The 14955-nt window shown below is 35.3% G+C and overlaps 1 protein-coding gene across 1 annotated transcript in view; it reads right to left on the minus strand.

Moving 5' to 3' along the window:
* Nucleotides 1–14955, minus strand: part of DIAPH3 (diaphanous related formin 3) — a 203825-nt gene that overhangs the window by 146415 nt on the left and 42455 nt on the right. Inside the window, exons 10-17 of the mRNA XM_041466987.1 lie at nucleotides 12553–12663; nucleotides 11607–11725; nucleotides 10786–10902; nucleotides 9467–9585; nucleotides 9283–9347; nucleotides 8584–8688; nucleotides 5982–6317; nucleotides 4883–4997 (exon numbers count right to left, since the gene is read on the minus strand). Of these exons, the coding sequence (XP_041322921.1) occupies nucleotides 4883–4997; nucleotides 5982–6317; nucleotides 8584–8688; nucleotides 9283–9347; nucleotides 9467–9585; nucleotides 10786–10902; nucleotides 11607–11725; nucleotides 12553–12663 (1087 nt within the window). The remainder of the gene's footprint in view (nucleotides 1–4882; nucleotides 4998–5981; nucleotides 6318–8583; nucleotides 8689–9282; nucleotides 9348–9466; nucleotides 9586–10785; nucleotides 10903–11606; nucleotides 11726–12552; nucleotides 12664–14955) is intronic.

The raw sequence follows: 14955 nt of genomic DNA on the forward strand, positions 1-14955 counted from the left end.
TAGCAAAAGAGAAAGATTCCCTCCTACAATTATATCCTTTCCTATTTCTTTTGGACCATTTATCCCTGAATCTTTCTAACATTCCTTGAACCTACTGAACTTTTGAAGTTGTCTCCAAGTGGTCCTACCAATTCCCTAGATAGCTTCATTTACAAAAAATTAAATACACATTTCAAAATTAGCTGAAGGCTAATTAGGGTAATTAGCAAAGGCTTCCTTTGCAAGAAATTCAAGATTCACAATGAATAAGTGAAGAACATCCTGTTTATATTTATCTAGATACATTTAATGAGTTTTTCCATTATCTTCATACTTTTACATTTTTAATGCTCATTTTCTTCTTGCAATACTACCTTGAACTACCCTATCAAGACACATGCAGTTTTTTACCCCATAGCTTTAGCCACTGGCAATTTTTCTGTATTACAATACAAAGTTTACTCAAATCTTGGATATAGTTAAATCTCCCACTTTATTATAACAAAATATTCAGCTTCTCTAATCTTATCATTTTCTCATCATACACATGTTATGATCCAAGAGCTAATAATACAAAAAATTATTATTAGAAGGAATTTCTATTCAAAAGGTTTTGTACAGGTTCCTTTTAACCCACAAGATTTCCATGATTCTAGAGCTCATGCTATCTTTTATGCAAAGTGTCACTCCCCTGCCTGTACATCTAATAATTCCAGCAAAGTTAGCAGCATGTTAGCTTTACAGACCAGTGATTATTCTTCCATCAGGCTACCAGTGCATTACATAGCATCTGACATTCAATAATGAGCACTTGTGTTTGTTCATCTTATCTCTTAGGATTAAATAATATAAAAGCACATGTAAGCTCCAGCTCTGCTATTCAGTATCTCACATGTCAATTAACTTTAAGTCACTTTAAGCATTTAGTTAAATGTTTTCCAAAAATCATAGTAAGAGATTCCTTTAAAACCATTGTTGCCGGAAAGGCTTTACACAGAATTTCTTCACTGGTCTGAGATCATGAGGATAACCCTGGTGGGTAATTCTTAAACTCTTCATATTTCATTTCTTTCTCTTTCATGTCTCTTCCAACTACCCTTCATACCAATCCTTCTTTTTGCCATTAAAATGTATCAGATAACCAAAGATCACTCATGCAAGCCATTCACATTCATCACCTTATTTTCAGAACTTGTCAATTACTTTTCTTTCCCCCCAGCCAGAGAATACCTGTCAGAGGTACACAAAACCAACTCTACTCAGGTAACCAACTCACAACCAAAACCAATGGCCAAAACAAACCCACAACAAGGGTAACCACGAAGACAATCCAGTGACATTTCACAGGTGAGAGGTTCACTGTATCAGTCGGGGATATCACCACAACATGGACAGGAGCAACGACCTAAAGCTCACACTCATGCACTGACACACATGGAGTCCTCTTGCTCCGGCTTTTGTGACAAAGGAGTTGGTTTACCATTATGCCCTTGACTAAATTCTAAATCAATAAAAAAAATGACATTTCATCTTCAGTAAGTTGCACCAGAATACCATCAACAAGTGATGCTTTGATACTTCTCAGTGTTCATCTCAAGGTTTTATTGTTATAAAACATGTTGCTTTCACAAAATTATTCAACTTCTGAAAAGTGAAAAAACCAGTTTTATAACACACAAAAGAAAATACTCTATATTATCCATAGTCTGTGCAGACTTTCCATAATCACCATCAGCAAGCAGCACAGTGAAAACACTTCCTCCAGTGAAGTACCAAGACTGCTGCCAGCAGCAAGTCAAAGAAGTAGTTATTTCCCTCTACTCCCCTTCTCAGGGAGATACTTCCCCACTCTCAGGGAGAAGTATCTAGAGTATTTTGTAGGGGTTTCTCCACCTCAAAAAAAGTATAGGTACTTTGAAATGAGTAGAGCAGAAAATCATCAATATGATTAGAGGGCTGAAACATAAAGATGCAGACAGAAAAGTTGAAAAAGTCATCAGTCTTGAGAAGGATAATAAATAAGGGAAAACTTACTGATGACAAAAAAATTACTTGACAAAAGGCTGGAAATAAGAGGCAATCAGAATTCTTGGAGGTGCACAACAAGCAAGAGGAAATATGCAAAAGTTTCAAGACAATATATCCCAAAAGATATTATGGAAAAAAAAATTCACCACAATGATAAACATGGGAACAGACTGTCCATCCCTACATCTCCATCTTGAGAAATACCTCAAACTCAGCTGGAGAAAGTCCTTAACAAGATGAACTAGGCTGGTCCCTTTACAAAAAGCTATTATCACTTTCAGATGACCTCCAGGATTTTCACCCATGGTTCATGTCTCCGCAATATCCCTGGATATACTCAACAAAGGTTTCCTACAGTCTGAAGCTAGGCCCTCTTTTACTTCTTTATTCTTGCAACAGTATTTTGTACCTCCATAATAGCTTCAGTTTTTCAATTGCTTCAATGCCCCTTCAGAATCAACATATTTTATAACTCCTGTACATCTGCTCAATGTTCAAATGTATTCTATACTGTTCTCTATTCTTTTTTCTAGCAAAAATTCCCCAGTGGATTATTTACATAGACATAAGACTTCCTTTTCTAGATCAATGCTGATATACTTTTGGCATATTAGCTGGCAAAATGCAGCAACTGAATATTTGAGTATCTCAGTTTGATTTTACTTAATGATAACAAAATTCACTTAAAGCATCATTGAACATTCTGATCCCTGCTTCCTCTACCAGATACCTCTTCTTATGCAAAGATTTTAATGAAAAGAGTGCATAAGCAGACCCTTCAGCAGAGTGGAATCCAGTTCATTCTTTGCATGGCATAATTTAGCTACAGAATCATTTTCAATTTCTCTTCTTTCTGGTTTTAGACAAAGCTTTAGAAATAGTTAAGGACTGTTCCAAATTTGAGTGTAGTGAATAGCTTGCTGATTCTACTTTAAAGAGCCTGTTGTTAAATCTCCTCAAGACTGTGAAGAAAACTGAATGTTAAATCTCCTCAAGACCATGAAGAAAGCTGTATGTATCTAATTTCTTTGGTAAGTTTTGTTATAATCAGTAAATGAAGTATAAGCTACAAAGAAGTATCCCCTGTCTCCATGGTCATAAGAACAAAAGCAGTTGCTTTGCTGTCCTCTGTTCTGGAATTCATGCTGTCAACAAGGGACCTTGAGATCTGGTCCTGCCTACTAACACACTTAATCTTTTATGTAAAGTTCTGTAAATCACTCATTTGAACAAAGATGAAATTTAGTTCCACGTTGCCCTTTAAACACCTACTTGCTGTTCTAAATAAAATCTTTAATGTCTCCACTTCCTTTGAAAAGTTAAGATGATGGCACACTTATATCAGCCATGTGGGATTAGAGAGATTTCAAAACTTAAAACTAAAATGATTAAGCAGTAAGCCTCACCTGTAAAAAAGAAATAAATTTGTCTCTGGAGACCACAGGCTTTAAATTGCCACACACACACACACACACACACACACAGGTTTGGTATAAAAGTGTACTTCACTGACTTTGCAACTGTAGATCCAGAAACTCTCTTCTATTGGGTTTTGTCAAAACAATGTATTCAGTCCATTCCGTTAAATACTGAGGGATGTTAATCTTGTTAACTCTAATGTTCTTGCTGTCTGTGGAGACTCACAATCCTCTTCTGAGGCATTAAAATGCTTGGCCTGAACATCATCTTGTCTCCCAAATTTTACTGTTTAATTACACATAGGAAATTATTTCCTCCAGTGGCTTTTAAAACTTCCAACCTATTAATTCAGGGAATATTCTTGGGAATTCTCCTAACATTAAAAAGGCATCATAATTAGCTTCTAGACTTATTTTAATAGATTCAAGCAAATGTGTCTATGGTGAGGTTTTCTTGCCTTTTTATCTTTGTACGACATTCTTAATATTATTAGGTATCAGTAGCAACAAGCTATAATATTTAAATCAGTTGAAACACTGCTAAGGCATAAAAATCATGCTTTGACAAGAGTGGAATAAAGTTCTTGGTTAAGGTAAAAAAAAATTGGATAATACACACCAAATCATACCCCCAAAAAGGAGACATTTGAGAATGCCATGTCATTCTATTAACAAAAATATCAAAATAGAATTTTGAAAACAAAGTAAAAATACAATAACCCCTGTTCAATTTGCAGAAAAATTACAGCCCTTTGGCTGCTCTAAAGTACTATGTTTCTGATATCAAAAAAGGAGGAAGAAAAAAAAAGTGTCAGGAAGTAACAGGCATTTTATATATGGGACAGAATAACCTAAACTACTACTACTACTACTACTACTACTGTGACTTACTGCTACAGAAAGGAGAAAAGTTTTAAAGCCAGGAATACTTTCAAATATTTTGTTTCTTCACAATGTCTTAAAAGCTAAAAAAGCTAAGCAAATATCAAAGGACATGTATCTACCGGTTTATCAGGAAGTAAAAAAATAATCACTGAAAGACTATCATCCATCATGGATCCAACACACATCAACTATCATATCCATTCTGAGGGTAAACACATCACCTTCTGGGCCACAGATTAGATTTCAGTAATTGAGGAAGGCATTCTGATAAAATTTTATACATATTTTTTTAAACATGATAAATAAAATCTGTATTATCCAGAAGAATTTTTGGCATTTTTTTTCTGTGAGATTTTCCTACAGGTCACACGATTTTCGTCATGCTTATGTAAAATAGTTCAATATTACTGCTTTAAGCAGTCCAGAATTTTCAGATATTTTTCTTCATACATCCCATTTAGAAACAAGAACATGAATATTATATTCTGACGGTTTTTTCATATATTTATTTGAGTCCCAAGAATGTTAAAGGTATCTCCAAAAGCTGAAAATCAAATCCATCAGGTACTTACCTCTTTTTTGACAACAAAACGTAAGTTCCAATTTGCAAAGCATGTCAGCATTCTCATACTTGTCTTCTTCTGCCTTAACCCAAAAACAGGATTCTGTCATCTCCTGAGGCCTGATCTACAAGCAAGAGACAGAATTTTATTAATTATTTTGATACTATGCAGAAACTGTGCTCTATAAAGTCTAAAGCACATTAAATATTTAAGAGCTCTGTAAAACATGAAATTTTAGTATACAACTCATTTTTAGAGTTGTTAATATATTTCTCATTAAAAATAATAACACTTAAAATAAGTGGTTTTGGAAAAAAAATATTCTAACAATGCAGACAACACACTTTGTTATCCAAGATCTAAAAGGAGCAAATTAGCTTTGGTCTAGATTTAAAACTTGGGCAAACTTCAAATAATCTCTGAACACAGTTGGTTTAACTGGATCCTAAGTACCTTACTTTTCAGAATGTAGCTTGGATTACTTCATTAATTGTCAAAATCTCTTTACTGACTTATTTTTGGCCTAAATAATTATAGTTTCCAAACTCAGTAGGCTGGTATACTTAATCTTGTGACAATGGAGAAGGAGATAAAAACAAAACCAAAACCAAGCAAACCCCAAACCTAGTCTGTATTTCGTCAGCCATTAAATTTATGTAAGTACATTTATGTAGGTACACTGAAGTACTACAGACAAATGGAGAGACCTGCACTCCTTTTTTCCAGTCCAGGCTAGATAGATTTGATACACTTGTTTGAAAACTGTAGATCAGTATAGTTCAGTGACTGATCCAACATAAGGTGTCTGCTGAAAAACGAAGCATAATAGGACTCAGGAAGCATAAGAAGCCACAGTAGTTTTATTCTAGACCAGAACTGACTTTTCCAGGCATCTCATAAAGTCAACAGATACTTGCCCAGGTGATTAATGGGTTAATTAAACACAGTTTTCAAAAAAACAATGAAAAGCTAAAGACAGAAAGTATTCATATCTTACATAATTTTAACTAATGTATAAATTGCTTATCTAGTATTACTTCTGACAATGTATTTTCACCAAGTTCAATGTCAAATTTTACATCAAGTATTTGCCAATAATCAACACTACCTTAGACCAGTTGAGTCTTTTCATGGTAACCTCAGGTTTGAATTCTTTTTTAGGCTTCATTCCAAATGGCAAAGCACATGAAGGTGGGGACCACTGTATTCCAGGCAGGCCTGGCAAAGGTGGTGGTGGAGGAGCACCACCAAAACCCAGAGGAGCTCCCAAGCTATTCAGAAGTGGTGGAGGAGGAGGGGGAGGCGGCGGTGGTGGAATTGCTCCATTAGAAGGCAGCGGTGGAGGAGGAGGGGGTGAAAATGGATGTAGTCCTGCACCTTCCAGTGGAACAACTGATGCATCTCCATGAGTTGATGACAGAAAACCAGGTGGCACCGGGCCATACTGATAAGGAAAATAGTCTTATTCAGTTTCACGGTTTTATCAACAAAATGCTGCAACAATCATAGTCTACAGATTAAATACAGAAAGCCAGTTGAAAGTCAGTGCCATTTGTCTTGTATAGAAAAGTCAAATCAGAATGATAACGAGCCCAATGTGCTTTTGATTTCATGACCGGAAGTGTCAATATTTGAAGTGGACATTCAGACCTGGGGGTGCACACCAAAAATTACAAACTGAAATCGTGTTTCCCACTTTTTGTATTTCACTGACCATGAGCTAAAAAGGGTATGATAGATATCCTGAGATCTTATCTAGACTACTATGGTTTAGCTCAAATTAAAAGAAAAGTAGCATCCTAGTCTCTGTTGTTTTCATCCTACAGATGACAGAGAAACATTCCAAGTACATAACAGCAAAATCTGAAGAGATAAATAATTCTATTGAAAAATAGGTATCTTCCCATGTAGAAGCATTCTCATTCTACAGAATTGAAAACATGAAGCAATAATGAAAAAATATCCTTCCAAAAATTAAGCTTCCTTACACACTAGCTTCTTATTCCATACAGAAATGACATCTATAATGTATCAAAATAGGATTAGGACTTCAGCAAGTCTAATAAAGTTACTACTACTATTTGAAAAACTTCTATCATAGGCCTGCAAACATAAATGAGAAAGTATCTGACAAAAACAACAAAAGAATAAATTGATTAAGAAATACTTATCTCCTGGTGATAGCAATAATTACCTCTTCAACGAACTATGAGCTGAAACTGATTATTTTAGAAAATTAAAAGAAATACAATATGCAAAAGATTTTAAATTTCTAAAAGGAAATAGCTGAATATCAATAAATACAAATAAATGCATGCACAACAGCATGATGTTTTGAATTTCTGAGCATAAGCACTGTTTACATTAACAAATAGACACTAAACAGTTGGACTCCAGAAATGAAAGAAACACATACCAGCTGCAAGAAGAGAGTAAAGGAATGAGACCAGAGGAAAAAAATAGTCTTAGAGGTAGAAGTCAACATGCTAAGTAGCAATTGATGCCATATGGAAGCCAAAGTTTAAAAGTACTAAGTTGCAGTAACCAATTACCTGACACTTACAAAACTTATCATGTATCCCACTAACAAAAGTGGGATAATTCATGGTATGAAAATTAGTGAGCAGAATCATATGTTATGCTCTCTGTCTGCATGTAAAAAAGCTATATTTCATGCAGTGAATAACAGAAAAAGTAAAAAAGGGACGAATCCAATTTCCTCCCTTAATAATACTTAAATACTTACAAAAAGTATTTAAGTATGACTTCAAGATACACACAGAAAAGTATTTTCTTAATGAATGATGTGCCACTCTTATTATATTTGGTTTTTTAGAATGCAACAATTTTTTGCTTTTGTTAAATGTTTGACTTTGACATTAACAATCAATTTTGACCAGAAACATGAATTAGAATGACATTTCTAAATAGACCAAAGCAGAGCTAAATTAATTTTCCTCACTAAGAAAATTAAAAAAGCCAATAAATATTTTTTAAAAATCCTCAGAAGTATTAAAATAAACCCCTATAAAGCATGTCTTTCTGATGCTTTCTTCTTTAGCCATTTTTGGATTGTTCTTCTTATTTCCACAAAAAATAAGACACAGGAAAAACCACTTGGTCACACAGTGTCCTTACATAAATTTAAGAGTTGAAGTAGTTACAAGTAACTTAAGTATTACTCTCAAAAAATCTGCACTATTCCTCTCCATCACATTTTCAAATATCTATTTATGCTTGAAAATTGAAAAATTATTAGGAAATGTTCTTATCCAGCCACAGGTTATTTCTTTCACTGCTGGATATCCATGGTAAGGCCTCAGTATAGCAAACTGCATAATAAGCAATTTCCTGTGCAGGGATAAAGATCACAATGATGAATGCTAATCTAAAAGCATGAGACTTAGTACCCTATGTGGTTAATTACTTTGGAAATCTATGACTCTGAAAGCAAAACCCAAATGAAACTTAAGAAACTAGTTTAATTAACTGAGCCTAGGCATAAAAGGACCATCTGGGACCTCACAGCTAATTAATGTCACATTACAATTATTTATATAAAACAGAAATAAAGGAAACTAAAATTCAATAATAATTGATAAAGATTCTTTAAAAAAACTCTAAACTGCACTATCAGAATCTGAAGAAGATGCAAAAGGAAGTCCCTTTCAAAAACATTATTTCATATATTCATTTATACTGTCTTGTACCTGTGATTTAAAAGCTTGTAATTCTGTTTCAAGTTGATTAATTCTTTCCTCTTTTTTTTGCAGCAGGGCCTGGGTCTCCTGATGAACTACAAAATCTTTTTCAAACTAAGAAAAAAGAAAAAAAAATTGTTGATACCAGTGAATTCTGCAGTTTCTTTAAATTCCAACTTTTCCTTTTTTGCTTGTTAAAACACACATGATAACAATACCAAGCACACATGTCTGCTACTCCAACTTCCATGTGTCTGCTGAATGGAAGAGACATCTGAATCACCAGTACAGGTCTCCACTATAGAAAATGGCATAAAGACTTCATGTATCTTAAGTTAGTATTACACAGAGTAGCTTAAAAGCCATGGATGTACATTAACACAGTCTGTAGATATGAAGGAGTCTGTATTTATTCTCCCACTGTTTATTTTATTAGGGAAACTAATAACTGCTGAAATGAAGTATTCAGTTGGTTTTTGGAAGAGTTATACATGAAAACTTAAATAGTAAAAAGATTCTCAATTAAGGTTAACTACTTTACACCACTTGGCTTCCTAACATACAAGGAACATCCAAATGCCCAATTCAACATGGAACTAATAGTAAGTTGAAGTTAAGAACTATGCCATGGTTCAGTTATGCCATTCATTAATCTAGTAAGTAATCCCATGTCCCTCTTTTGATCACATGTGATGAAGAATGACTTACTTTTCTGGAAAGTTCAGAAGCCCTCTCTTCACATTCTTCTAACCTTGCTTTATCTACACAAACATCTGGAAAAAAATCAACAAGCACACTTACACATACACAGGGAACACAAGATTCTTAATTATCTATTCAGTTTCATATAAGGAAGAATGATGCTGTAATCATTTCCAAACATGGTACTTACCTAGTAAGTGGCTGAAATTTATATCTAATCTCTTACGATACGTGAAATCTGGGTCTGTTCCACTTCGATGTAACACTATCTGTGACACACACTCTTCAATTAATTTGAAATACTGTGGACTAAAGATAGAGATAAGCTATTTTACAGATATTTATTAATCAATCTATACTTAAAATCTTGTCTATGAACAAAGTAAAGTCAAAAGCTTTGGGCTGATTTGTTTCCATAGAAAGGTAAAAGTTTCAAAGGAAAATTACATTTGGCAGTTTATTACACAAAAGGAGTTTACAAAAAGCCTGAAAAAACAGTGGCACTAAAGATAAATAATTCTTTTATTATAAAATCTACCTCTCCCTCCCTATGGTTATATAGGAAGGAAAGATCACCTCCTGCTTCCTCTAAGCAAAGAAAATGCTCTTCCTTCAGCTTGATTCCACTAGTTTTGTGACTTTTGTAAGTACAAGTGCATTGCAGCCCTGCTTCAGTACAAGGAATGAAAAACACCTTGTTCTAAAATGCCACGGGGTATGACAGCTGGGTCACTTGCCCATGCAAGCTGTGAATTCAAACCTTTTCAGGTGGAAGAGGTCTAGCACAGATGTACCCATAGCAGGCAAGCACCCTTAACCTTTAAACGTACATCTGTGCTAGACCTTGCCTGAAATGCAAGGTTATGTAGAATGTTGTGCAGAAAACAGATGGCCCCCTGTTCATACTTCGTTCCTCCAGTGTTTCCTCAAAGACAACACAAGAGTTTTGGAAGGAAAGTATTTGTCAGCTTGAAACACTAAAGTTTTATTAACTGTTTCCCCATAATTTATCTGATGAATTTTCCAGGAGATACAAACATGTTTATACTGACCTATAATGTATACTGAAAATACTCAATTCCAACCCAAAAGTTACTCTAAATTAGGCATACGTTCAGATTTCTGTATAAAGTGCATTTCTTTGCAAACTTGGTTTTGTCCTTTGACTCAAATACAGCACAAAATTATAATGCTACTACCATGATTTATAATTGATTAAGATATCTCTCCTGATCACTTATATTCACAATCAATAAGGCCCCGCTCTTAACAAAAATAGTTTTCTATGTTTATAAAGTACAATTATACACAGAATTATAAGCAGAAGAGACAAAAACATATACATGGCATTTTTGATTCCAAGTTAATTCTTTTAAACATGAGCTCACAAATTACAATTGACACAGAAAAACTAAAACCTATCATTGGATTTATGGAAGAAATGTTCTATTAATGACTGAATAATTTAAAAAAAACCATAATTAATATTTAACACAGCATTAAACATACCGGATAAAATAATCATTTCTTATCAGCAAAAGATGTTGGAGAATAGAAAGAAAATATCCTTCAGCACTAGTGTCCTTAACTGTATTCCACACCATGTTGTAAACATCATTTACTTCAGTGAAAGCGTTAAGGAGAATAATAACAAAGAATCAAAAAATTTCAGTCAAATGTTTACTGACAGCTTCTTTAAACAGAAATTATAGCAGAAAAATACCCATTATATGCTTTATTTTATTCATGTTTGTCCTGCTGATATCATTGAATAATTTATGTTGGAATAGACCTCTAAGAAGATGATCAAATCCAACTATTAGCTAAGCACTGCCAAGTCCACAATTCAGCTATGCCACTACATGTCTCATCTAGAAATCTTCTTAAGTATCTCCAGGGATGGGGACTCCATCACTTCCCTGGGCAGCCTATTCCAGTGCTTGACAACCCTTTCTCTGAGAAATTTTCCCTATTATCCAATCTAAACCTCATACAGCACACCTTGAGGCCCTTTCCTCTCATTCAGTCACTTGTTACCTGGAAGAAGTGACTGACCCCTACCTCATTATAACCTCCTTTCAGGTAGTCATTGAGAGCTACAAGGCCCCCCTGAGCATCCTTCTCCAGAATAACCCCAGCTCTCTCAGCTGCTCCTCACAGGACTTGTGCTCCAGACCCTTCTCTGGACACGCTCCAGCCCCTCCATGTCCTTCTTGTGGGTGAGGGGCCCAAAATGAGCACAGAATTCAAGGGAATGATCAGTGTCCTGCTCCTTCTGGCCACACTATTTCTGACACAAGCAAAGATCATATCAGCCCTCAAAAGGATATTCTAGTTCAGATCTAATATCTTCTAAACGATGAGAGAATTCAATCATGTCTTCTTCCTTATGCTCATTGAACACTTTCAGCTGAATATCTAGTGCTTCATTCTTTATACATTGTAGTTGCTGCAATGAAGAAACAGTATAAAGAATTGCAAAATTAGCATTTCCATATGTAAATAAATGTATCTTTTTAATAAATTCCATAAGTTTATATTAGTTAAAAGTTTAAAATTCCAAGAACATATGAGTTAAATTAAATATTCAAAAGTTAAATATATCTTCACTCTGGCTTAAAATTTTTGCACAACAGTGTGTCACATGTTCTTAAGCAAAGTCATAAAATTCTGAGGAATCAGAATAAAATCAGAATAAAGCTCTGTCATGGTTTGACCAGGAAGTGAGGTTTTGGGAAAGTTATGGTCAAACCAATCAGTAGCCAGATTTTAAACTGGCTCCTGGTGTGGCCACTGGGGACTTGGATACGCCTCTGAGAACACACAGGGGTTAAAAGCAGAGCACTCCCAGAGAGACTTCCTCTTTGGAGTCCGGCAGGTGAGCGGATCGGATCTCTCCCCTGCCCAGCTGTGTCTGGGTGGTGGAGGGGGAGGCCTGCGGCCTGAGAGAGGGAAAGCCGGAGCCTGCAAGATGCAGGGGTGGAGGAGTCCTGGGATGGTTTGGGCAGCCCCCTCTCACAGTAACCATTTTGGAGAATACACCTTTCATGGGGGCGCTGGCACTGTGCCAGAGTCAATCCATGACAAGCTCAGAGAGCACATTTCACCTTTACATTTTTATTTTAAGGCTGATTCTTGTACCTGACTGCTCTTTCCCAAACTTAATAAAATGCCTTTGAGAATAAGTTATTAGAACTTGTTCTCCATTCCCACTCTCAGGCTCAAATAATTAAAAAATTTAAACAGCAATGCAAAGAGGGAAGATGAGATGCTTACTGGCAATATCTCTTTCAATCCACTGCGCATAAATTCATTTCTGATGTGAAGCCTAAAATCCAAGTCATCAGGAGATGTAACGAGAGCATTGATGAGCTGCATGCAAGCTACCTGTAACAGAGTAAATAATAAACTATCTTATTTCTAAGATTTCAATATGCATCACAATCAAAAAGATACAACAAACTAATAATTAGGCATTACATCATTTCTAATTATGAAACTACTGTAATCTTATAACTAAGCTACTTAAATTCCTGATCAGCCGCACGAGCTATAAATATCAAACTCTAGTTCACGAATTTCCATAAAAATTAAATATTTGATCACTCCATTGAATTTTGTAATTTTATACAAATATCAAGTTCCTTTACCAATGAACTTTAACAGATAAAGCATAATAATGGACACATAAAAATCATGGCAAATATACATTTAGCTATACATACATATAAGTTAGTGACAGAATACAGTCTGTGTACAGTGAAACATATCTTTTTTTTTAAAATGCTGAATAAATTAAACTCAGCCTGAAGAACAGAATGGTTTTTTTTTTTTTTCCACTTGTTTTTGAAACAGTCATTCTTTAAATATACTGAGTATTATAGAATACTTCATGGGAATCGCTCCTTCAGCTCAAAAGAAAGAATCAGGGCAACTACTAAGCAGACCCTGTTCTGAAAAATCAAGAGACTCAGCCTGAAAACCCATAGCCAGAAGCAGCAGGAATTCACTGTCTGGATTCATAAGCCTTTAGAACAATGGCAACTTACTCTTCATCTCTAATACAGATGACAAGAAATATAAATAATATTTATTGCATGTTTTGCTTCAATTTACAAAAAATATGTTATTCAATAATTCCAGCATTTAAAGGGCTTTTTAAAAGCACCAGACCATTAGAATTCTATTTGGACCTTACATACTATGTCAACAATTAAAGCAATCCGGTTCTAATACTTTGCTGTAAAGCAATTTATAGTCTAAAAAATGATGATGCATTATGCCATAGACAAAAGGTGATACTGGAAAGATGCTATATCAGTCATCTTCAAAGTATGCATAATTCCAAGTGCTGAATTTACATATGGTCATAAGAACAACTATGTACAAAGATGTACAAGCTACTTTGATACAGACTGTGAGAAACAATAGCACCCATTAGGTTTCCAGAAGGAACATGCTAAGATTACATAACAGCACAGACCACAACCATTACCTCACCTTTTATCCTACTGCAAAGAATATATTATTTCAGCTGAACTGTTATGGAGCTAAATGGCAATTAGCATAATTTAGGCCTGTTTGACTGCAGTGTTAGTCTATGTAGATGAACTTACTAGATAACACTCTAGAAGACAACAGCTTAGTTATGAGAACAGAGATGTAACAAATGTAAACAATCTGTTAATGTGAGAGCAGTGAACCTGCTGAGAAAAACAAGCAGACTGTGAGCTACAACACGTTTTTAGGGACAAAGGCCCTAAAAACAAATGACCCAGTTAAGCATGAGGTATTCTCCACCCAAACCCATCAATGACAGTATTTGGAGTCACTTGAAAAGAGAACCTCGAGGGCCCCACAACTCTGCATTAGGAGTTGGGACCATCTTTTCAACTTCTGGAGATGTCTGAAAGGACAAGAATGCTCAAGGGAGGATGCCATGGCTGGAACCACTGTACTAACTCATCCAATACCTCTCCTGTATAAAAGCTGCCACGGCATTTATTCTTAGATTACTCTGCCATACTACATACCTTGCATCAACAATAACTTCAAAACAGTAATAGAAGGAATGAACAAGCTTTGATCCTTCTTCTTACTTGAAAAAAGAGCTGAAATTAATTTCTATTCCCTCAGAACTTCTATGAAATTCAGTACATGCAAATATATATATTTGCATAATAATAGAAAACTATTGTTTTTATTTTATTGACATAAATAAGGAAAATCACACTAAATTAAACATATAAAATCATAGAATGTCCTGAGTGGGAAGGGATTCAAAAGGATCATCAAGTCCAATTCCCAGCCCTGCACAGGGAAGTTCCAAAAATCACAGCTTGTGCCTGAGAGCATTGTCCGAATGCTTCTTGAACTCAGACATGCTTAGTGCTGTGACCACTTCCAAGGGGAGCTACTCCAGGGCCCGATCACCCTCTGGGTGAAAAATTGATACCCAATCCTAACATCTAACTTAACTATCCCCTGACACAGTTTCAGGCCATTCCCTTGGATCCTGTCACAGGCCACCAGAGAGAAGAGATCAGTGTCTGACCCTCCTCTTCCCCTCACAAGGAAGTTGCAGATTGCAATGAGGTCCCCCATCAGTCTCCTCTCCTCCAGGCTGAACAGACCAAGAGACCTCAACTGCTCCTCATACAGCTTCCCCTCAAGGACCTT

The sequence above is a fragment of the Pyrgilauda ruficollis genome, unplaced genomic scaffold (assembly GCF_017590135.1).
Source record: "Pyrgilauda ruficollis isolate IOZ18807 unplaced genomic scaffold, ASM1759013v1 scaffold20, whole genome shotgun sequence".
Lineage (NCBI taxonomy): Eukaryota > Metazoa > Chordata > Aves > Passeriformes > Passeridae > Pyrgilauda > Pyrgilauda ruficollis.